A 24,584-nucleotide genomic window follows, 5' to 3' on the forward strand; every position below is an offset into this window, starting at 1 on the left:
TTAGCTTTCAGTGTTCATAATGTTTATTTTTATGGGTGAATGTATAAGTGATTCTGTGTTAGGAGAAGAAAACTAGCATAGGAATTTTGCGTCACCTGTTGCTAGCTTGTCTCCTTCTTCCTCCCCTCACACCGTTTGAAGAACTGGCTGCCCACCTCCCTTCCACCCACAATTCACCAGTATTTATCATGATGTTAGTAAAAGGCAATGTTAGATAATATACTCCTTCATTGCCTCTTGACTGTTCTTGGCTGAGCTGGAATATGGAATGAAAGAACACTGCACATTACAGTCAACAGCAATTATCCCATAAATATTTCAGTCAGTGATATAGATGCAACAGTGAAGTAGGATGAAATATGGTCTGAGTCATTAGCATCTTGGCTTAGTGAGGAGGGAAAGAAATTTTCCTTTCCTCTTCTGTTCATGGACCCTGAGCACAGATAACTTCAAAGGCTCCTTTCAGAAAGATTTAGAACTTATTATGTAGTACATCAAGAAATGAATGGGGCTGCGAGCAAGCCCCAAAAACCGTTTAGATGATGCATGTGCCATCTGGTGCACTGGCATACGACTAGGACTAGAATTATATGTAATCGAGTAGCTAACAGCAATTCACAGCCTTTACCAGGACCTGAATACCTCTTTAACGCTGCTCATGGTAGAATGATGCGGTGATATTTTGGTGGGTGTCTTCTTGCTTCTTTTAATAAATCCAGCAGGCTGTTTGGCCAAGTGAGGTAGAGGATAATCGCTTCCTATAACAAGTGAGGAGGAGAAAGGGATGAGTGGGAGGATGGTTTTGTGATGAAGGCACTGGGCTAAGATTCAGAAGAAAGGGGCCCAATTCCTGGCTCTACCACAGACTTTGTATGTGACCTTGAGCAAATCACTTTATAGCTCTTTGTCTCAGTTTCCCATCAGTAAAATGGAAATGATCCTTTTCTCTGTTTAGACTGAGAGATGTACAAGGCAGGGTCTGTCTATCATTGTGTTTGTACAACACCTACCACAACGGAATCCCCCCTCCCCGATCTCAGCTGAGGACTCTGTTTGCTACTGAAATGTAAACAAGTGAGTTCACTTTTTGTGGTGCCAGAATAATATACTGTGTTTGAAAGTTGTCCTTTTCTCTTGACCCTTACTAGCTGTGTGGAAAGAGAGCTTACGTGTACAAATAGCGCAGCTCCTGTGTTTCTTGTCTGTTGTAATTGCAACCCTTGCATCTTTTCTTTCTCTGCTCTAAAGAAAAAAATGTCAGTAAGGAATAAGGGATTTAATCAAAAAGAGAACTGTTGCTGTGGCTTGCCCCCCGAATGCATTCCACCAACTTGTGTAGAATCTCCTATAAAAACTCTGTTAATAAGTGCAAAAATAAATCTGTAGGAGTCTTCCTGTGTCCTCAGAGGCTTCTTCCCACCCGTCCTAAACAGAGCCCTCAATTTCTGCCTTCTTCCTTGACGGCTCCATTTCACCATGACTACTCCTGACTGATAAGGGCTAGCAGGCATTCCTTGTAGAGCGGCTCTTTGTTCATTAAAAAGAAAAGGATGCATCTGCTGAAGTGAGCTGTAGCTTACGAAAGCTCATGCTCAAATAAATTGGTTAGTCTCTAAGGTGCCACTAGTACTCCTTTTCTTTTTGAGAATACAGACTAACACGGCTGCTACTCTGAAACCTGTCTTTGTTCATTGGCAATGGAAGCTGGAAAGAGACATATAGTAATGCTCCCCCTAAGGAACTCAGTGCTCTGCCTTGCCCAGCCCCTGCCAGCTCTTAGAGAGACAACTCTCAGGAACTGATCCTGGGAGTTGCTGATGGCAGTGCACTGTACTGATTGGCATGCTGGCCCATCAGTCTGTTGATTTATCCATGTGACCATGTAAATATACAGTGACTCTTGGATCAATTTGCAAATCCGAGATTCCAAAACAGGGAATATGGCCTCCACAGAACCACTCCGACAACCCCAGAACAAACTCCACTGGGTGCTTATTTGAGGATAATTAGACTATAGAATGTGAGGTAATAGCTGGGGTGAAACCACCCAGCTGACTGGGAAAGCACAGGTGCAGATGAACGCAATTGTACAGGTGAGAAGTAGGAGAATTAAAATTTTGACTTTGTTCATTTTTTCCCGTATAATCTTAATTGTTTGAAGATGTCTTAACCCTGTCTGTCTGATGCCAGGAGTTACTGGGTGAAATTCTGTGGCCTGTGTTATGCAGGAGATCAGACTAAACTTCTGGCCTTATGTTCTTTTGGACCTGTGGTCTTAGACTAGCTAGAGACATGGAAACTTTTTTTTTTCAATTGGATTTAATTTCCTCTGGATTTCTTTGTGTTCGTTCTATGATTTGATCATTGCATATTATTTAGTACATTGTTAACAAAAGGCTCTTCCGTGAAATGGTATTTTTATGTTAGGAATAACTTTCTAAAAACCCCACCCAAACTGCAGATGAGCAACAGCTCCCCTTTTTTATGTCCTGCGGAGAGACATAAAATGGCTGCTGCCTCTCTGTAATTTTTAGGGTATGCTATTAATGTGAACAATGTATTCAGTGCAAAATCACACATAATACCTGAATGCAACATCTATGGAGCTGCTTGGAAAGATAGAGGTTGTTGTGTCCATCACCATGGAGGAGAAACCGGACTCGGGGGGTAGGAAATCCAAAGAGCTGCGGAATAAGAAGCTGTGAACACGTAAGTCCTAGCTCACAACCACAGCGTACCACTCATCTTGGCCTGGACTCAGCAATCACAGAAAGTATTGTTGACTTCAGTTAACTCACGATCTGTAAGCTCTCCACTATTATCTCATGGCCTTAGGTGCGTGTTGCCCACAAAATAAATGCAAAAGAAAGGGGAGTTGAAGTGGGTGTCTGGCCTTTAGTCAGAGGAGAGTAATAGCTAATGGGGCACTGAGAAATGAGAATAACATTTTTCAGAGTAGCAGCCATGTTAGTCTGTATTCGCAAAAAGAAAAGGAGGACTTGTGGCACATTAGAGACTAACAAATTTATTTGAGCATAAGCTTTCGTGAGCTACAGCTCACTTCATCCGATGAAGTGAGCTGTAGGTCTCGAAAGCTTATGCTCAAATAAATTTGTTAGAATAACATTGGTCAGGATCGTGTCACAGCAGTGCTTGAAAGAAGATCTGGGAGCGGCTGTTTTGCCACTCTGCCCTGCTCATCCTATTTTCCGGGTTCAAACATAACCAGTGGAGAATTGATTCCTTTTTGTTATCTGGAGGTGGAGGTACTGTGACAAGTAATGTCTTAGCTTACATCTACACAGCACAAAACCACCTGTGGCAGCGAATCTCAGAGCCCAGGTCTAGACTCAGGCTTGCAGGGCTCACACTATGGCGCTCTGAGTTTCTGAAACCTGAGGAAGGGGGGTGACTTTCAGAACCCAATCTCCAGGCCAAGCAGGAATGTCTACATGGCTATTTTTAGCACGGTAGCAGGAGCTTGTGAGCCTGAGTCTGTAGACCTGGGCTCTGAAACTCACAGCCCTGTTTTGTTTTGTTTGCCATGTAGTCTCCACTCCCCAAACTGTCAGAGATACCCACTTCAGACTGTTACAGTCCTTGGGGAAACCCCACAGCCATGGAGTTGGAACTGGTATTATTTTCACTGCACACTCAAGTTTCACAGTAAAGATAAATTGCACATGGGGCCCCACCCTAAAGTGATTCCAATTATAGTAACTAAGGCTCCAAAATTAGGAGTCATTTCTATTTTAAGAATTTCCCAGGCATCAAGGCCTTTCAGAAAGGATAGGACAAAGGGCTAAGAGAATAAAAACTTGATATCTAACAGCTAGATTTCTGCAGCCTTTCACAAAATTACTATGTGTCCTTGTTTTGTAACAAGTTCCAATCAAGATTGTTGTAAACTGGCATTGAAACAGAACAAGTTCCTCTTAATTAAGATGGTGGAACACTGTATATGTGTCTACCGTAGCTAATGGTTTTATACTGCCTTTCAGGTTCCAGATGTATAGAGATATAAAACAAGACAAGATGTGCAAGCCTTTAGAATTACACTCACTCTGTAGAGTTTGTCATAAATGTAAGAGTCTCTTAGGTAGTTAGGAATGTCAATCAGATCCTGGGGCTAATATAATTCATGGGGAAGTAGGTTAAATGGGTTGACTACTATAGCTCCATTAGGTAATTGGCATGTAAGTAATTGACCAAACTGTCATGTGTGTTAGGTTTGGATTGTGCTTTCCTCTGTTGTGTTAGCAACATAAGAGTTGATAATCAAATGGCACAAGTGAGGCCCTATTCTGAGGGAATCGGAGTCAAAATCTAAACAAAATCACCTTCACAGAATAGTGATTAAGTATGTTTTGTTTTCCCTTGTGTTTTTTTATTCTGAAAACCTGGAGGGATATCATACTGACCAGTGTTCTAGTTTGTTAGCAAAGTTATAGTCCAATGCTACGTTTTTTCCTTTTCATGTATTATTCTAGTAGTTGCTGCTGTTAAGGATAGTTAATAAAACTCGATGAAATTAAAGTAATCTCTTGAATCCTTTTTCTTTAGTTAAGCAATCAAAATGAAAAGAAGCCCAAGCAAGAAAGGCGATACAGGTAATCAGTTAAATAGTTGGCTTAATTAAGGTTTGTGTTGTACCCTTTCTTTGTTAGGCCATCTAAAAATTAAAGAGATGGTTCTACTGTGTTTTTCTCTGATTTTAATTTGTGATGCAGATAAATTGACAATTTGCCAATGTAGTTTTGCTGTAGCCTTACAATCCATTTTGCAGGCTCTTTGCCTGTGATGTGGTTATGGTTTTAAAGCAGTCTTGTCTCTTCACTCCTGCTACAAATTCAAGACAGAGTTCTGCAATGTGTGCTCCTTAGTTGTGTTCAGCCTGAGATAATACAACAAGTCTTTGTGACTCATCCCTGGTGATCCAAGGTTGCTTGATGCCAAATCTAGAAAAGGTTGTAATTTGAAAGTTGATTTTGGGGTAATGCAAGAGCAACTTGTTCTTTCATGCCTTACTAATCTGGAAAGTTGTGCACCAGTTGATATGGTATCTTTACACACACCTTTGGGATTATTTGTCTCTCTCCAGGCAGTATGATTTATGTGATTGGCATACATGAGAGCCAAGGGCATGCATTCTGTAGCTGAGGGCATACATGAGAGCCGAGGGCATGCATTCTGGAGCTAATGACAATTGTCACCGGTTCCCTACACTGCCGCCGTCAAATATATTAGCAGAAAACAGCTTTTTGGACAAATCAATTCAGTTACAACGTTTCATTATCAGGGGACTGATCCTGGAATCTACAGATAGTGCCTGATCCTGAAAGTGGCAGGGTGCCCCAAATTCCCACTGACTCAACAGGAATTCAGCTTGAGGTGGGTGAAATTTTTTAGATGAAACATCTTTTTCCACCAAACAAATGCACATTCAGGTTGGCTGAAACATTTCACAACTTCATGTCAAATTCCCTGAAGTGTTTTGGCCAAAGACATTTTGGGGGGGGGGGGAGTCGGAACATTTTTATATTTGTCAGTTTAAAAAAGACTTGTTTCAAGTTCTGTATTAAAAATAAGCCTCCACCAAAACAAAATGCTTTGTTGGATCTGAATTTAAAAAATAGCTCGGTTTGGCCACTGAACCAAAGTACCCATTTTTCACACCGCTATAGTTGCAGCTGCACAGTCCCTCTCACAATCCTCGTGCCATCCTCGAATGAGAACATAAGGCTTTTTCAATCTGTCAGTTACAATTTAGGCATTATCTTGAGAGAAGTGTCTAGAGAGCTGGGCACAGAGTGATACTGAAGTCGGAGAAATGGTGGGCTCTCTGGGGTCATCAAGGAGAGAGAGGCTCATGGTAAAAGAGAAAAGCACCCTCCCCTGCACAGTCTTCAGAGAGTGACTCGGAGAGCCTGAGTATCTGAAGAAAGCTTTCAAAACAGTATGAAAATTAGAAACGAGAGCTTCAGGCTTGATTTGCCACACTTTATAATCAGGACATTTAGGGATTGATGCAAAAACACATTAAGGTCAAAGAGTCTTGCCTTTAACTGCAGTAGCGTTTGGATAAACTCTTGCGTCCAAACCGTAGAGCCCTTTCTCATGTGAGTTGTCCCAGTGGGACGTCTTGTGGAAGAAGAAATAAGTCTCATCTTTCCATTGACTTAATTGGGCAATGGATCCGTCCCTACCTCTCATGGAAAGTGCAAGAGGATCTTTAATTACTCTGAGGGATGTACAGGAATGTTACATCAGAATATGTTGGGTTAGTTTGCCGTAAAGTACCTTCAGCCACATACAACCATTTATTAAAGCAAATTATTTGGTGTTGTAGGTCCCAGTAAGTAAACCTCCCCGGTATGGAAGTAACTCCTCTTCACAGGGAGTTTGTTCACTTTGAGGTTCATGTGGATACGCTCCTAACTGTTCTGCTCCTGCCAGTCCTCCAACTACTCTTACACAGTGTATTGCTTCCCACCTGGGATGACCTGTCTTGGTACCTGCGTGCCCTGCATTGCTCAGAGGTCATCTTGACCCATTGCCACCTCTCTGTTTAAATGCTGGCATGCAGCTATGAGTGTCCCTTTTCAATACCAGGCAGTAGTAAGTTCACATACCCATCATAGCAGCCATGTCCCCACCCACCCGGGCTTCCATGTGGACCACTTCCGAGGTAGGACTTGATTGTCCTCTGTGGAGAACTGCATGTTTGGTCTTATCTGGAGAAGAGTCACCAGTATGCAGACATCTACAGGGCATTGTCAGAGTAAATGAAGGTGAGGGGGCACTCTCAGAGCTAGTCTCCACTCTGAGTCAAAGCAAAGGAGCTCTGGTGGAAGTACCTGAGGACAGGCGCTCCGGTAATGCTCCCACTGCCTGCCCACGCTGGCAGGAACTGTACTGTAAGCAATGCTGCTACTGAACCTGAAAACTCTGTGCGAGATAGTTACCTACCAAGCACCCCAGACAGCATGGCCAGCATCCAAAAACCCACCAAAACTCCCTTGATGCCATGGGGTCCAATCAGCAGGCGATTTATCAGGGCAGCCAAGAACTATATGACCCCCAAATCTGGAGATTACACAAGAACGCCACGCAGGCCCCCGCACTGAAACTGCCATGCAGGGTTGCTGTGTCAGGAGCCAGCCTGACAATGCAGAGAATGGGAGCTGTGCCAGTTAATTTTATGTCCTGTATTAGAAAACAACTGCATATGGGGATTTCAATGACTTTCCCTGTGCTGACATTTTGGACAGAGCTAGGCATCTCATTCTGCCTGCTTGGCATTTTAACCCTCTTCCCCCACTTCCAGCATGCTGAAAATGATGTTTTCACCAGACACTTAATACTTTAAAGTTATTTCCCTGCAGTATCCACAACCATCGCCCACACTTGCTGCTCCCATAACTCCCTTCCTGATCTGCTTGCTGTCTCCTGCCCCTCTTCCTGGCCCCCCGCATCCTCCCACCACAGCCTCCCTCATCCACTCCTCCTCCTCTGGCTGCTCAAGGTGTCAGCACCATGGGGGTAACAAAATCAAACTCCTTGCATGTTTATTGTAGCAACTCCTACAGAAAGAGAAAAACAATAGTAAAGGTACATTGGCTCAGTTTCATTAATGCACTCCGCTTTTAGCAAAGCAGAGATTTCATGAGGTAAATGGCCCAAATCATGCTACAGAGACATTTCAAAAGACAGAGTTTGAGGCACTTAGGATTAGAACAACTACTGCAGCAGTCTATTAATTTTGCAACACAATTTATCCTGAACTGTAGGCGTCATAAAAGAGACGATAAGGCAAAGATGGTGCTCTGTTTTGGCAGGCACATTGCAAGGCAAAGTGGCTCTCTAGGGACTGCCCATATAGCTAGCGTTTCTTTTCCATTCCTGCACCAACTAGGAGGGGCACACCATTCTGGTAAATGATGCATATCTTCATGCTTTGCCCATTGCCTTTTCTGTTCCCTCAGGGTAACATCCTCCAGTGTACGAACAGCCTGCCAAGTTGCACATGCAATTACTAACTTGCTGACTGCTGCTCCCCACTCACCTGAAACCAATATGGCCAAACACCCAGCCTTTGCTACGGGGACCTGTATTATGAGGAGGTGATTTGGAGATTGTTTTACCCTCTTGAAGCAAATCCAAGAGTGGGAAGAGAAGATGGGAATGGTATTTCAAACTTATAGGAAAAGATAAGTTTTCATCATTGTTGGCATGGAGACTAGGAATGGAACAATAAGTATTTGTGCTTTTTCTGATTTCCATGAGCACTGGCAATGCCACACCCCAGGTGATGTTGGAGTTATCACTTGTAGGGAGGCTGACAAAACACCACTTGAAACAAACAAACAGAACAAGTCAAGAGAGGATCAGTTCCAGGAACTAGTGAATTCATCCCAGCCAAGTGCCACAAAGGCAGACTTGTGGAGGGATGATTTCCTGGAGCAATCTCAAAGAATCAGAAGGGAGCATTCCTCCCTTAGCTGTATCGCTGTGGTATCAACAGTTCTGTGATACCATAGAACCAAATCCATCCACCTGTCCAACTGCAAATGCATGCTTACCATCCCGTCTGTATGAATGGCTGCCATGGTCAGAATGTCTTCCATGCTCCCTGACAGCAGTTCAAAAATTGGCCAAGTTGATGTATGCCAGCAGAGGAATCATGGGAGTTTGTTAGTTTGATTCCCCACTCCCAGAATTCCTGTCATTTCTGATAAGCATCCCACAATGCACCAGGAGAAAAATCTCAGTGCATAGAGCTGAGCGGCGGAGCATTGCACTGTGGAATAGCTTCCCAGAATGATGAGTGGTTAATTCAAGCAAGCACAGAGCTGTGCAGATGCAATGGCTAACAAGGAAAGTATCTAAATCTGTCATAACAAAGTCATGTGGATGCACTTCAGTTTGATATTAAATCGCTGCATTTAGATCTAACAAACAAATCCAAATGCAACCTCCCCAGGTAGACTTGGCAGATGAGCGTTCAGAGCCTTTTGGTTTTACATTTCATTTGAAAGTCAGACATCTTTCCAGCAGCTCAGTTCTAAACTCTAGCAAGTGTCTCCTAACGCCACGCTGGAATGTTGGTGCTGTACTTCCTACAAAGGGGAAAATGCCACTTACAAAATCCCTAGTGTCCTCCTACAGCACAACTTGTAATTTCCTTGAAGGTCTCCCTTCCAAGTACAGACCCTACTCAGTCCATCTTAATTTATAGGGGATAGGATCACAGCCTGAAGTGGAAGGGTCTTTGTCATTATTACTGTACTCAGAACATTATTTCCCATGCTGTATGGAGGAGTGGATTCATTCTTACTTTGAAACTATATTAATGCGACAAAATACTGTCATGCCACACAGACAAGCTATTTAGAAATGCAACATGTCTTCAATAGAGTTTAGTCATTTTCTAAATGTTAATGTCCGTATTATCTAGCAAGGCAGGGGCTTCCTGGGGGGTGCTTTAACAGAAACAACTCTCTGCTTGAACACTGAACGTGCTGACTATGTGTTACATTTATACATGGAAATTAGGCTTGTGTATTTGATTTTTCTGACATTGATGCTTTTCTTTGCAATTTCGAATCTCCTGGGTGCTGACAGAAAAGTCCAAGCATCATGAATCACTGGTGGCTACTTTGCTGCTGTCTGATGACAAAGGCATAGTTATCAGTTTTGCCAGGTAATGTGTGCATTGCAATTTGCAGTGGAGAGATGAAGAACTGTAAACACAACTTGAAGTATACGTTTTACTTTGTTTGAACTTTGTTCTAGATATGTTGATGTTTTAACCCCATTATTTTTTAAACTGATAACTTGTTGAAATAGTATTCTGCACTGGATCTTTGAAAATACTGGTTTTCATTTTATTTTTAATCTAGCTAGGATTTGGATGAAAAGATGTCAATCTCTCTTAAACAGGAGGCATGTATTAAAGGAAACAGCTGCTAGCTACAGAGAAACAGACAGGCTTCCACAAAGCTTGAGTTCTACCTACATCTCCCATCTTTTCCAGGGACCATACCTTGTCTAAAATGCTTTATAGCACACAGAGGCATCTCTGAATAATATACTGCAAGTATCACTATTATTTATTTATCTACACAGGCACTTATATGGCTCTCATCACCATTATATCTGGGTATTTCCAGTATTTAAAAAAAATGGCATTGTGCTCCCTCTCTTCCTCCCCTGTCAAGGAGAAGTGTAGAGGGTAATTTTGTTGTTGCTATTTATTTATTATTAGTTGGATTCCAGTAGTGCCTGAAGTCCCAGCTAGGCTCAAGGCCCCATTGTGCTAGGCTATACATACACATACATCATAGGAGATGAAATAAAATTTTCAAAAGTTCCCAAATGATTTAGAAGTCTAGGTTCCATTTTCAAATGTGATTTAGGCACTTAGGAACCTAAGTCTTAATAAAAGTCAATAGTCCAGGATCCTAAGGCCAGATTCTTTAAGGGTATGCGTACACAGCAATGAGCCTGGGCTCAAGCCTAAACCCCCTTGCGTCCATGCACCAATTGTGCTAATCTAGGGCTTGGTCCCAGGACTCTGCAGGGCTGGAGGGGCCAAGCCTGTGTTAAGTTGGGACCGAGGGTTCAAGCCCTAGAGCTCTCCTGTGTGCACGCGGCCCCGGCTCGACTCGGGTTCTGGAAGTCCTCCAGTTGTATCCCAGAGTTCCCGGCAGCAGAGGAGCCGTGCTGCAGGCAGCCAGCAGAGCTGCCGGAAGTGCCAATACTGCCTGGTGGAGCGTGCTCACCCTTCCTGCTCCGGCTTCTCCTCACTGCTGGGCAGAGGTTGCCTGGAGCAGGGAGCAAAGCTTACAGGCCAGAGGTAGCTGACAGCCACTGGGAGGTTGAGGGTCATCCTTCCCCAGCCTGTTGAGCCGGGAGCCCTGCTGCTCCACTCCCTGCAGGTCAGCTGCTTGGTCCCACTACACTCTCTAGCCCTTGCTCCCAGCTCCCCCGCAACCGCCCTGAGACTGCGTGTGCAGAGGCACCCGGGTGGCGTGCCCTGTGAGGGCAGTGGGTGGGAGTCAGCCCCAAAACTTCCCACAGCCTCCATGATATCCCTTAGCCTGCCTCCCTGGGTGCAGCGGGGGCAAGGATAAGGGGGCAAGGAGTAGGGGGTGCTGGAGCATACTGCCCCCCAAGCCCTGAGGATGCACTTCACTGCTCCGCCCTGTGGGGTTGGGGGTGTGTGTGTGTGTTTTTCCTCTGAAACCTACATGTTATGTCAAACGGCAAAACAGCCAGGTAAAAATAAATAAAAAGCCAACCAAACACCTTCACTGAATGCTCCATTTTAAAAATTAAGCCTTGCAAAGTTTCACTGGACTAGTCTGACAGCCCTGGAGACTCCTGGGGGAGGTTTAGATTGGATATTAGGAAAAACTTTTTCACTAAGAGGGTGGTGAAACACTGGAATGCGTTACCTAGGGAGGTGGTAGAATCTCCTTCCTTAGAGGTTTTTAAGGTCAGGCTTGACAAAGCCCTGGCTGGGATGATTTAACTGGGAATTGGTCCTGCTTTGAGCAGGGGGTTGGACTAGATGACCTTCTGGGGTCCCTTCCAACCCTGATATTCTATGATTCTATGATGTGCTAATTATCCTCAGAACTGGGGCATTTTCCTGCCAATGTCACCCAGCCTAGAGGAGAGGAGCCCAGTTCTCAGGTTAGATGGTAGTTCAGTGTAAAGCCTTCTCAGACGGCAGTCATTCTCCTGAGCCAGCCACAAAAGGAGCTACGTATGCAGCTTGTGTATTTGTGCTCCTTATGAGCACCTGCATCCCATCAATAGCACCCCCACAGGTAGGAACAGGGTGGGCAGGCAGTAGAGTTTTCCCACAGTTCACCACATGTGTAGGGCTAGAATGTCAGCACTGGAGATGGAGGGGGGCTAGGCACTCTGGCATAGGGTTACTTTGACTCGGGTCTGTGCATTGCAGGGTGGATGCCAGAGCCCTAGGTTTCAGCACAGGTCAGAAAATCTTTCACCTAGGGTTCAAATGCAGTGTAGATGCTCAAGCCCAGGTCTCCCTGACACAGGTCAGCTGATCAAGTCCTGCTAACTCTAGGCTTATATTGCTGTGTAGACACACCTAAAGATGCAGATAAGCACCTAGTGGTATTTTCAAAATGCCTGAGCAGCATGGCACCTAACTCCTCTGAATCAGCTGGTACTGGCCACTGTTGGAAACAGGATACTGGGCTAGGTGGTAAAGGAACAGTAGGTAAAGTCAGAGCCAAACTGCTCGAAGGATGCAGCAATATACTAAATGCCTTTGGCAAGGGTGGAGAAATCAAAGATTTAAAAACACAACAGATGTCGACCAAGGGGAGGGTAGGACAATGATACTTCTTCCAAATGTAAACCTAGATTCTCTGGCATCGAATAGCCATTTCCCCTTGGAATGAACAGAGCAGCTGATCAAAGCAAGGTTAGAATGGACACAGTTGCTTAAGTAGGGATCAGCGGGTTCCTTCTCCTTTACCACTTAAAGACTCTGCCATTGATGAATTCACTGCCTAGCATAACGTGCTGACTGCATAGACTGAAAAATAAATATTGAAAGAACTTTTGCACCTTCAGACTGTGATTCTACCTGTGGACTTTACAATGGAGAGGTTTCAGGCTTGGATGGACAGGCAGATAAAAACCATCAGTGAAGTGACTGATAGAGGTATTCAGGATGAGGGGAAAAGATGGGATTTCCAGATCTGGCCTCTATTATTATTTAGAGTTGTGCTCTCATACAGACTCACCTGTCTACAGAGCCAGGACCAGATCCTGCTCCAGATGAAGTAAGAGGCACAGTGTGAATGATCTCAGTGGAAACAGGATTGGGCCTTCAAGTTTGGAAAGCAGAAGAGGTGAACAGCATATTGTGAATTAAGGACAAAGTTTTCAAAAGTGAATTGTGAACTTGGCTGCTGAATCTGGGACCCCATAAAAAGGCCTGATTCTCAGAAAAGCATGAGTACCCACCTTCTGAAAAATCAGGCCCCTTTAAGATGTCTCAAATTGGGCATCAGAAATCAATCCGTCTCCATGATATTGGTCTATGAGGTTATTTCCAAGATAGGAGGTGGTTTTTGATGGAGAAAACTGTTCCAAAAACCAAGGTCTATATCACTTGAGCTAAAAATCACCCCGTGGTAGCTGGCATGACTAGCCAGCACTAGGTGGCAACATCACACACACAAAGACAGATTGGGCTCTGCTTTATGCCTCCTAAAATAGAGCTTCCTGCACTTGGGACAGGTTCCCTTTTATGGTCTGCTAAGCACCCTATCTTTCAAATCCCCCTTCAAAGCCTATTTCTTCCAGAAGTCGCTCGTTATTCTCGCCAAAAATCTTTTCATGCCCAGGTTTACTTGTATTTTATCTTGGGTCTTGTTTTGCCTTTGACTTGTCTGTGTCATACCAAAACAAAAAACTCTAAAGTCTGTGGGAAAGAGATTAAGGCCCCAAATCAACAAACACTCAGGCACGTATTTAATTTTGGTCACTTAGCCATTGGAAGCTATAGGACTACTCATGCAAGTAAAGTTACACAATTCTCATTCCATGCCCATGTAAGGACCAGCATGTTGCAGAATTGATCTCCTTCCTCGTCTCCCTTTCATCATTGTTTTTGAGATTTACTCTGGCTGCCGCACCAACTAGTGGAGTGCACCACAGAAGGTCTCTGCAGGGCCCTGCTTTTATGGAATTTTGTTCTCTAAATGCTGTTTATCTTGTTGTGATAATGTCCTGTCTAGTCTGGGTGAAGGGTCATGAAATTCTGAATAGAAAATAACATTTCTCCAGAGGCTTAACAAACCTCCAAGCAGCTGTTCTGTGCAGATTTCTTCTAACAACTGAAATGGTTTGGTGTTCAGTCTCGTCAAGGGAGTTTTAATCAAAATTAGTGTTAAATGTCTTCCCTACAGCAATTCTTCCTCTAAATATTGAAGAGGTCTGATAGATCTAATTTCCCCCCCCCCCCCCCGAAACATTACAACTTACAGTGCATTACTTCAGGCTGCAGAGTTCTTGAGGTTAATGCATATCCTCCCACACACACCCGTGTCTGAGATTTCATTTTCTGATATGAAGGGGAGGTGCTGGTCATTCAGAATCCCTTTGATTTCCTTAAATGACTCCTCTTCTGGCTTTCAACTTCTCCACCAATTTGGACAGCCTAAAACACCACTGGTAAATACATCTGTGCCTGCCATTTTGACTGCATCACTCCTTCTGTGGCTTTCTCCTCATTAGATTCAGGTTCCTTGTTCTCAGCTTCAGTGCCCTAGATTTCTTCCAGAAATCCTCCCTCCCTTGTCCTGTCTTGACACTGTAATCTAGATTGCTCTCTCATATGTTGTCTTCTTGCTCCCTGTTCTCTAATACTCCCATGCACACAGCTATAGAGCAAGTCACACTCTCCCACCCGGAGAGCTGAGACCAGACCCTATGATAACTGGAGTTGGTAGTAAATCTCTTATCATCCCTGTGGGCCAGACACTAGATGACGACAACAACAACAACACACACACACAAAAATAGGCAGATCGTGGTCTGCTTTGTGCCTCCAGTAATGGAGCTTCCTGCACTTGGAACAGTTTCTGTTTTATTGTCTGCTAAGCACCATCTCTTTATAACCCATGTCTTCCAGAAATCCTTCATCCCTCATTATCCTCACCAATAACTTCTTTACACTCTCCTTCACTTATATTGTAGTCTTGTCTCACCTTTGGCTTGTCTCTGTCAGTCAATAAGCTTTTTGCTGCAGGGTACATGCCTTACTCTGTGTTTTGTAAAGTTCTATGTTTAATTTGTGGCTGTGCTCTGCCAAATAAAAGAAAAAAATAGGAAAGTTTATCTATTGGGGGAGGCTTTTGAACGCCTGTATTTTATCTTCTGTCCTAAATCGACTTTCTTTTTAAAGGTGCATAGGAGGGTAATAGGACTTTCTGGAAGTCTTTATAGTCATACCAATTTTGGCAGTAACCCAATAGCTCAGCCGTTCCACTCTGCTATGTCAAATTGACAGCACTGCATACAACATAAAAATAATGAAGTAATAATCCTAATAAAAATCAATAACCATGTCATTCCTTTGACTAGCTCGGGTAGTTAGAGATCAGTGCCTACCCTTAAAAATCAATAACCATGTCATACCTTTGAATAGCTCAGGTAGTTAGAGTTCAGTGCCTACCTTAGAGTTCAGTGCCTATCCTGTGTGGATGGAGCCTTGTGTCCATGTGGAACCCCAGTGATTTCAGAAGCGTGTGTGCTTTGGCTTCAGTGAAGCTCTGTGTGGGTGTAAGTCTCTGCCCCTGCGGACCTGATTGGAGGATCGGAACCATAAAATACTCCTGTTACTGTCTCTTGGTGGAGCAATTACGTCATGGTCTCCAGTACTGCTACCATCAAACTGTGCAACTTAGACACTGAACACGATATTTTGGCAAGATATTTCTTTATCAAAGATTTGAAAAAATATAAGAACAAGATGCTGAGAACCCACCAAAATTGCAGCATAAAAGCAGCTTTTCCTTTATTTCTCACATCCTTAATCCTTTTTATTTCTCAGACAAAGAGAAACTGAAATGACAGTTCAATCACAAAATTAACTAAAGAATCAGCCAGAAAGTGGAACAAATAAGAAGCCATAGAAGCTGCATACCTCACACCAGTTCAAACAGGCAGATATATTAAAAAAACAGACAGCATACAACATCTCCAGGCCAGAAGCACTGTGAAGACAAATTACACATTTGCCTGGAAGCTGGGTGGCACAATATTCTACATTCAGAGATATTAAAACATTAATGCTGATCTATTAAGCAAATCTCTAACATTTGAGGTAATGGTAATGGTAACATAGCAGAATGAATGATTTCAGGAACAGGCTAATATGTCTGATCCATAAATATAAAACAATGATACTGGGAGGGGCTATTAATAAATGAAGTGAATTTAACAGCTAACTTGTAAAAATGAGGGTGTGTTCGATTATCCTGACTTTGTAAAATTGGTACTGTTCAATTAAAAGTTGAGGATTTTTCATTAGTCTCATAAACCACCATCCTAATCTGCAAAATAAAATTTTGATCGTGTCCAAAATTGGCTAATGAAAAAATAATGAAAATGTTCCAGCAGAATCATTCCACGATTTGCACCCAGTCCAAACCGCAAAGTCTAAGTGGATTTTAAATAAATCAATAACCTCTTCCAATTCTACTCTGACAAAACTGTTGTATGGATTAATAATAGCATTACATGCTGTAACATTTCTCTAACAAAACTTTATGCAACCCTGTTTCACCGATTCTGAGAACAGTGTAAAACTAAAACAATACAGGCTTGATTCTACTCTCCAAATGTAAATCAGGAGCATCTCCATTTAAATCAGTGGTCTTCAATCCGCTCTCACTTATACTTATATTGGAGTTGTTCCTGATTTACATTGGTATAAAGGGGGGCAGAATTAGGCCTCATATCTAGTCCAAGCAACCAGATATTATACAAGTTATACATACTTTACAATAGTAACTTCTTAAGATGTGTTTTGTTTTGTTTTTGCCAGCGAGGGGACTGGGCTTAAATCGTGTGAACCTCACACCACATCAGACTCTGCCAAGGGAAGTTGGAATAAACCAGTTCACAGCAAATTTCATTTTACTCCATTGTCGTTGGTTGCCTTTTCTAGGTCTTCCATCATCAAGTCGTGCTGGTTGTTCATCCAGTTCCCTCTCTGAATTGGTTTCCCCTCATCCTTGGCATTTTGAGAAGGTTGGTCCTCCAGCAGCTGGTGGGTGGTTGCCGGTAATATGGCATTGCTTTGGCCCCGCTGGGAGTAGAACTCCCTGCGCATCATTTCCCCAGAGCAGAGCTGAAGCTTAAAGGCTGCCTGGAAGCCTCGGCGAAAGTTCTCGTTGAAGAAGCCATAGATGATCGGGTTGATGCTGCTGTTGAAAAAGGCCAGCCAGTGAGCGAAGGGGTAGATGTAAATGTTGATGATCTGCAGTTGGACCGCTGTCAGATTGGCATAGTCTGAGAGCATCATCAAAGTCCACAAGGGGAGCCAGGACAGGATGAAAAGCAAAGCCACAACGATGAGCATTTTGATCACCTTCTGCTTCTTCTTGGACACGGAGTGGCGCTGCTCCTGGCTCTGTTTTCCCTGTACAGGTGCCGCTTTGTTGAAGAGAGCGATCCCTATCCTGGCATACATAATGACGATGAGTAAAAGGGGGGCCAGATAGATGTTGGTAAACAGCACCGTTGTATAGATCTTTCTCATTTCCTGGTTGGGCCAGTCCTCCCGGCACCAGTATATAGGGCTGGTTTGATTGCCATAGCCGAGGATCACCCTGAAATACTTTTCCTCTTGTACCTGCAACATGACTGCAGACGGACACATGATGGCAATAGCCAGAACCCAGATGACTGCTAGAATGACAACCGCAGTTGATATGGTGAGCTTCTGCTTAAATGGGTAAACAATGCATCGGAACCTGCAGTGAAGAGATGAAATGCCAGAGAATAGATCTAAAAGCCATATAACCAATGTCAATAAAACCCAGTTCAGTCATTTATTTTAAACCTAAGAAATACGCATGCGCAGTCAGGGCCTCAGTTGGTGTAAATCAATGTAGTGACATCAGTGGAATTTTGCATTTGACACCAGCTGAAGATCTGGCCCATGATTTGTAACAGGGGGTCCTCAAACTTGACAGTGTGGTCCGTATGTCAGTAGAGAAATTGCCTCATAGACCGTTCCCTTCCTAGTCACGATTGGCTGGGCCACCTCTCTGCCCAGTGACAGTTGAAGAACATTCCTGTGGCAACAGCAATAGCTGCTTACGTGGAAAGGTGGCGTTAGGAAAGTATGTCATGTAGTTTTAGGTGTCTCAATGTCATTTAGCAGCTGGCCATGAGGAGGAGTCAGCACCGTGTGACTAATCAGTTCTGCCAACCGGAAGCACATGGACCACAGTTTTGGAACAGCTGATTCATAAACATTTACTTCCACTGCAAATCAGCTTCTCTCGCTGGGCCTGCAGTACTTGACGAACAAGAAATTTTCTACCACGTCTTAGGAAGGAGGTGCACGGCCTGGGGGGTTTGGTCTATTGGACAGAGCATTGGGCCAGGCCCCCAGATGCAGAGCTGTATACACAGCTCTGCCTCTTCTCTGTTGTGTGACACTGGACAGTCGCATCAAATGTGGTCTTGCTCACTGACATCACTCGCCATTAAAAAAGGGTCAGACCCAACAAATGGCCAATCTTGGGTTTAAAAAAAGAAGTTTATTTTATGCTAATTTTGACCATCCTCGACCGAATCCCTCCTTGTGCTTCAGCAGACTGCTACCTCACCACAGGGGTGGGGCCAGCGGAAGCTGCCTGAAGAGACTGCAGCTGCTTCAAAGAAGGGGAAGGGTGGCGTCGAAGGGAGAAGGAAGCGGCTAGGAATCTGGGGCAGGAAGGGAGAGACCTACCCCTGCTCCCAAAATGAGATGAGAGCGGCAGCAGGGGTCTGAGGCGAAGCAACTGGCTATCTCACTACCCCAGTGGTATTCTGGGCGGGGAACAAGGGAGAAACACCCTCCCCACAGCATTGAAGAGGCAGAAATAGAGGCTGGGAAAAAGTATTTATAACATCCTCCCCTACCCCCAGGAGGGACCCAGAGCAGCCTGGCTCGGGGATGGGAGAAGACATACATCCCTTCATAAAAGATGGGCAGGCTGGGAGGGAGGAGGAGCTCTTTAGAGTAGCCCAGCAGGCCAAGTCCTGTGATCTTGGCCCTGAGCATGGAATTGCCACCCCTCCTGCTGCTGCTACAGACCTGGGAGGGGGCCTTCTGGTCCCAGCAGCTCTTTGATCTGCCACCTGAAGGGAGAGTAGCAGACACAGGATCTGCCAGCCCCCTCTGGGGCACTCTCCCCAGACAGGGATGGGCGAATTCCTTGCTCTGCTGGGGGATGGGGACTCTCAGACTTCTCTCCCCTTCCCTCAGCAGCAGATCAGAGGGCCCTGGGCTCAGAATATAGACCCGTTGTTCTCAGCTCTGCAAGCAGCAGGCGGGAGAGATGGAGCCACACTAAGGGGGTTCCCCTGCAATGCCTGCTCCTCTACCATCTTTATGGAAATCAAGTGGGGGAAAAAATGATGATGGCCAAACTTTAACCTAGCCATGCCTCATTCTGCCCATCCCTAAAATGGGCACAATACACCCCATCTCATCAGGGTGTTATGAGGATGAATTGGTAATTGTAAAAATGCTGGGGATCCCGGGATGATAAGCAATATATTTGTTTTGGTTTTTTTACTGAATATTAGTTTCAGAGCTTTACATCATCTTACCTGTCAACTGCAATTGCAACCAAAGTGAAAACGGAGGCTGAGACAGAGATTCCCTGGACCATCCCACTCATTTTGCAGACCATGCTGCCAAAGGGCCATCCTGGAAGGTACAAATTGAAATAGCCATAAAAAGGTAAATTGCTTCCATGTCACTTCAGCACTGAAGGCTCAGTAAAGGAGCATCCTTCCCAGAACACTCCCAGAGCTGAAGTGCTCCCCCCAGGCATAATGCTGTCCAAGGGCAGGTGAATGATGGTGCACAGTGCCCCACCACAAGGTAATAAAAGGGGGGCCGAGATTAATGTCAAAGTCTGGCCAGAGATGTTCTTCTGATGACTGATCGCAGCACACATGTATCTGAAGCATTAGCATGAGCACCGGTTAAAGCAGCACCATGTGAGAGGAAAGGGAGATAGACACTATAGCTGCAATGGTTTCGCACGCTTCCATATAAAACAGGGACCTTACCTTACAGAGGTATAACTTTCACCTTCTCCTAGCCCCCCACAGTGTGTATCAACTTAGACTCCATTAGAATTACTTAGACTTGGTTAATCACTTAAACTCATTCCTAGTTACCAACAATTTACACGCCACCCTTTACATGTCATCTCTACATCAGACCAACAGAGTCTACTGAATCTAACAGAGAGCAACAGCATCTAATCTGGGAAAACGCACGTGCCAAGGGGTAGAAAGGAGGAATGTAGCAAAAAAAGCAATTAGGAGAAGATATAGGAAGGTGTGTGTTGAAGATGACCACATCTTATTTTAAATTACACTTCCTGGTTTCTCAGCATGTAAGTTCCACCAGCAAAGACTACTTCAGACCCCCTTACAAATGTCTGTGAGTAGGGCTAATGGAGTGTGACTGTACATCTAACATAGACTGTCTCCTTCACCACCTCTGAATGTGTTTAATTCCCAACACTGATTGCAAATAGCCATAGTAATAACTCTTTGTTAGTCTCTAAGGTGCCACAAGTCCTCCTGTTCTTTCTGCGGATACAGACTAACACGGCTGCTGCTCTGAAGCCAGTAATAACTCTGTACCTTTCATCACATTGTATTGGTTGGCAGGTGTCAATGTCCCACCTCTGTTGTGTGACACCGGACAATAATGCACCAATCAAAATTTCATTTTAGACATCATGTCCCTCCCATTTCCCACCCTCTTTTTATCTGGTTACATGGCTATGAAGGTCCTGCCAGCCCTTTCCTAAATTTCAAAAGTGCCTCGGTATCGTTTCTGGACCTGTGCGCATTTTCACTGCCGTGCCACCATTTTGGAAAACAAAGAGTGTTTATTTTCTATTTAATGCATCCTTATGTGAATCTTTAAATAAATAATACAAATAATTTTTTTAGGAAAATATGCTTTTATGCAACTAGCTCAAATCTAAATAAATACATAAATTTTATTCAGAAGAATAAATGGGAAGTGATGATATATATTGCATGGGTTTTCCAAATTTTCGTAATTATACAGCTAGTTTACCTCACTGACCAGGTCACTTACAATATTCATATAATTATTAAATATGATTCATAGCTTAATATATAGCAGCTCCATGATGGTCACACCTGGATTAAACATTCATCGTTTGTGAATTGAGAAGGCAGTTTTATTTCCAGGATTCAGCAAACAACCCCCTCATTTACAGAGATGTATTATAGTAAAAAAAAGAGCACAAACAAATTTTCATGGTCTATGCTTTTCTATTTGTTTGGAGTACAGAGATAAAAATTGCAACATCTGTCATCCACACAAACTCCCATCCTTCACTTCTCTACCCTTCTCTTCCTGATATCTGATGGTAAAAGAGATGTTCATTGGGTACCAGCCTCTCCATTTCCTTCTGATAAACATTTTGAGGTTTCATTAGAAGTCTAATGAACAACAAACAAAACAAATAACATTTTTATCTCTGTGCTTCAAACTGTTACAGAATTATGGATTGTTGCTCTGTGAGTGAGGGGTTTGTATTCTCCTGGAAATTAAACTTGCTTAATTTACATCCAGTATAAGAAAGAAATGCAGCATTGTAAACTGTCTGCAAGATGGTTTGTTTGTTTGTTTTCTCTTGTTTTTTGAATGCTATGTTTTCCACCAGGCAAAACTACCAAAATTAACAGACTTCTTGCATAGTTTGAGCCAAAGGAGCTAATTTCCAATAATTCAAAGTTATGTGAAGAAATACATAACATTTATGAGTCGGTGGGAGAAATATAGGAATATTTGGGGATGAGGGGCTCAGGGTTTGTAATACCATTAGGGGCTCTTTATTAGTTTTAAATAAACATATAAGAGGGAATGTGTGGAAAAATTTATTTAGATATGTTAGATAACTGTAGATGTGTGCTCCTTTTGGTGGGTATTCTAGTTTAAATCTCTAGTTTAATGATAGCAGCAAAGTTGGTGGTAGCTCAATGATCAGGGTAAAAATTCCTCTACTATTTTAACATTGTACACTAGTGTACGGGCTAAGATTAGGCACAAAAAAAAGATAAAGATGCCTTTTATTTTATATATTCCAAAAACAGTAGCAACAAAACCAAAGATTAAACTCGATAAGTTTATGGAGGAGATGGTATGATGGGATAACATGATTTTGGCAATTAATTGATCTTTAAATATTCATGGTAAATAGGCCCAATGGCCTGTGATGGGATGTTAGATGCGGTGGGATCTGAGTTACTACAGAGAATTCTTTCCTGGGTGCCTGGCTGGTGAATCTTGCCCATATGCTCAGGGTTCAGCTGATCGCCATATTTGGGGTCAGGAAGGAATTTTCCTCCAGGGCAGATTGGAAGAGGCCCTGGAGCTTTTTCACCTTCCTCTGTAGCATGGGGCACAGGTCACTTGCTGGAGGATTCTCTGCTCCTTGAAATCTTTAAACCGCAATTTGAGGACTTCAATAGCTCAGACATAGGTGAAAGGTTTTTCACAGGAGTGGGTGGGTGAGATTCTGTGGCCTGCGTTGTGCAGGAGGTCGGACTAGATGATCATAATGGTCCCTTCTGACCTTAGTATCTTTGAATCTATGAAAGTCTATGCAGTCATTCTTCAAATATTAACAGCAGGCTCTGAGATCCAAAATGCATGTGGGAGCTTAGATAATACATAAAATAAAGGATACTTGGAACACAAAGTCTTGTCTTATCTTTAAAAAAACAAAACACCTATTATTCAATGTCGTAGAAGTAATACAACCCATACAATGGGCTATGGTCTTAACCAGACAAATTCAAAGCTGTGTCTATGTATCCCGTGTGGTTTGAGTGCCATTATGTTGCATTGCTCACATACTATGCATACCATTATATCTGTTAAAATAATTTGAAATTAAATAGATTTTTAAAATTTGATACAGAAATCTAGACGAACATTCCTCTGATAGGTACACAAGTGCTAGACAGGCTCTTTTGTCAATAGCTACTCATCAAAAATATGATTTTTTGTTTGTTTGCATGCTTGTTTTACTCTAACACAACTATGGAAGCAAGGGTTCTTTTGCTGTGTCCTTGAAACTAATACATTCTTTGCAATTCACAAATGATAAATTTCCATGACAGGGTAAATACATACTTATAAACTGCTTCTATAGGGTATTTTATATCCTATGCAATTAATTAGGTAAAAATGTACTAAAATTAAAAGGCCTCTTATACAGTTTAAGCCAATAGGTCCTAATTTCTAATAAATGTAAAAAGATAAGACGAAAGGTATTCCTTTGAGCAAATGGAATATGAATAGAGATTAAACCTATGATACCTCTAGGGGCTCTCTACCAGTTTTGAAAGACAGCTGCTACCAGATTTTAAAGACAGCTGTTAGAGGGATTTATTAGAAAGAGAAAACTTTATTCCTGGTTGAAAATTAAAAACCTGGCTCACTAGTAGATAGTACATAAGGGTCTTTTTAAAGTTTGATAAATAAATCTAGATGTGTGCTTCTTCTGATTTTGGTATTTAAGTTTTAATTTGTATTTTAATATGCTCCTATGCATAGTTCCATAAAAAGCCACAGGGTTAAAGAAAACCTGCAGCTGACTCAGGAAAATGTGGTACATTTTAATGTGCTCTGATGTATAATTCCATTAAAGATCATTAAAAATACCTTTTGATTGGCTCAGCAAATGAGGAGTGTTTTTTTTCCGCAAACTCCTCTGCAGCATCTGAGTGTTTATTTAATTTGATTTATACCGAATGGTACTAACGGCATACCAGAATAATTTCATCTGAAAAGAGGCAAAATGCATTAAATATATATTATTTCCCATTTACGCCTCTGTCACCAAGCCTTTCTGCATTTATTTAATTGATTTAGAATTGTACTAGTAGTTTTGTACAATGATTTAATTGAATATATTTAGATTTATGCTAACTGCATAAAAGCACATTTTCCTAAAAGGTAAGGAAAGGGCATGAAATATATATATATGTTTGTTCGGCTTTAGTCAGTCTCATAAGAATAGATTTAAAAAAAATAGGGTTTTCTCAAGCTGTATGGCACCATAAATGCACACCTGTCCAAAAATGATACTGATGGACCTCAGAAAGGGTAGACAGGACTTTGAAATCTATACAGCCAACTTATGTGACAGAAAGGGGGAAGAGAGGAAGAAAGGTGTGTAGTTTAACGCAGGCTTCTAACTGGCTTATATCACAGCACTGGGTGTGGACACTTGTCAAAAAATATGTGGGGAAGAAATGTATAAAGTTATTACCACTAATACTCATCACATTGTGTAATTGTGTCCAATCGCAGGGCTGACAATACCTATTTAAATGAAAAATGTGTGTGTGTGTATATATATATATATACCTATATTAAATTAACCACATGAAAATTCTAGCATATAGTCAATATAAAAAGTCAAAATTTGCCAACTGATCACACACAGTTGCCACGCTATTTCCTAGTCTGTTCCTGGTTCTGCTCTCGGTTACACCAGTCTTTGGTCAACTGAAGTCAACAGAGCTTTGCTGTTGTACACCTAGTGTGCTGGCCTTCTAGGAATGCGTGAGGTACCCTGAAGAAACAGATATGCCCTAGCTGTGCGTATGCGTGAATGACTGGCAACCACTCACTATTGACGACAGCCCTGTATGCCGTTTTGGTGACCTCTGCCATGGTTAGTTGAGGATTGGTGACAGGCAGATCTCAGAAGGTTCTGACATATCTCTGAGCCTTT

The 24,584-nt window shown here is 42.8% G+C and overlaps 1 protein-coding gene across 5 annotated transcripts in view; it reads right to left on the reverse strand.

The window, feature by feature from the left end:
• Nucleotides 1-15,526: 15,526 nt before the first annotated feature.
• Nucleotides 15,527-24,584, reverse strand: part of NPFFR2 (neuropeptide FF receptor 2) — a 36,701-nt gene continuing 27,643 nt past the window's right edge. For all 5 annotated transcript variants that reach the window (XM_084627377.1, XM_084627375.1, XM_084627373.1 and 2 more), the window contains 2 exons: nt 19,387-19,486; nt 15,527-17,534 (listed from right to left, as the gene is read on the reverse strand). In XM_084627377.1, the coding sequence (XP_084483503.1) occupies nt 16,691-17,534; nt 19,387-19,486 (944 nt within the window). In that variant the 3' untranslated portion in view covers nt 15,527-16,690. The remainder of the gene's footprint in view (nt 17,535-19,386; nt 19,487-24,584) is intronic.

Source organism: Lepidochelys olivacea, assembly GCF_965140295.1.
Source record: "Lepidochelys olivacea isolate rLepOli2 genome assembly, chromosome: 4".
NCBI classification, from domain to species: Eukaryota; Metazoa; Chordata; order Testudines; family Cheloniidae; genus Lepidochelys; species Lepidochelys olivacea.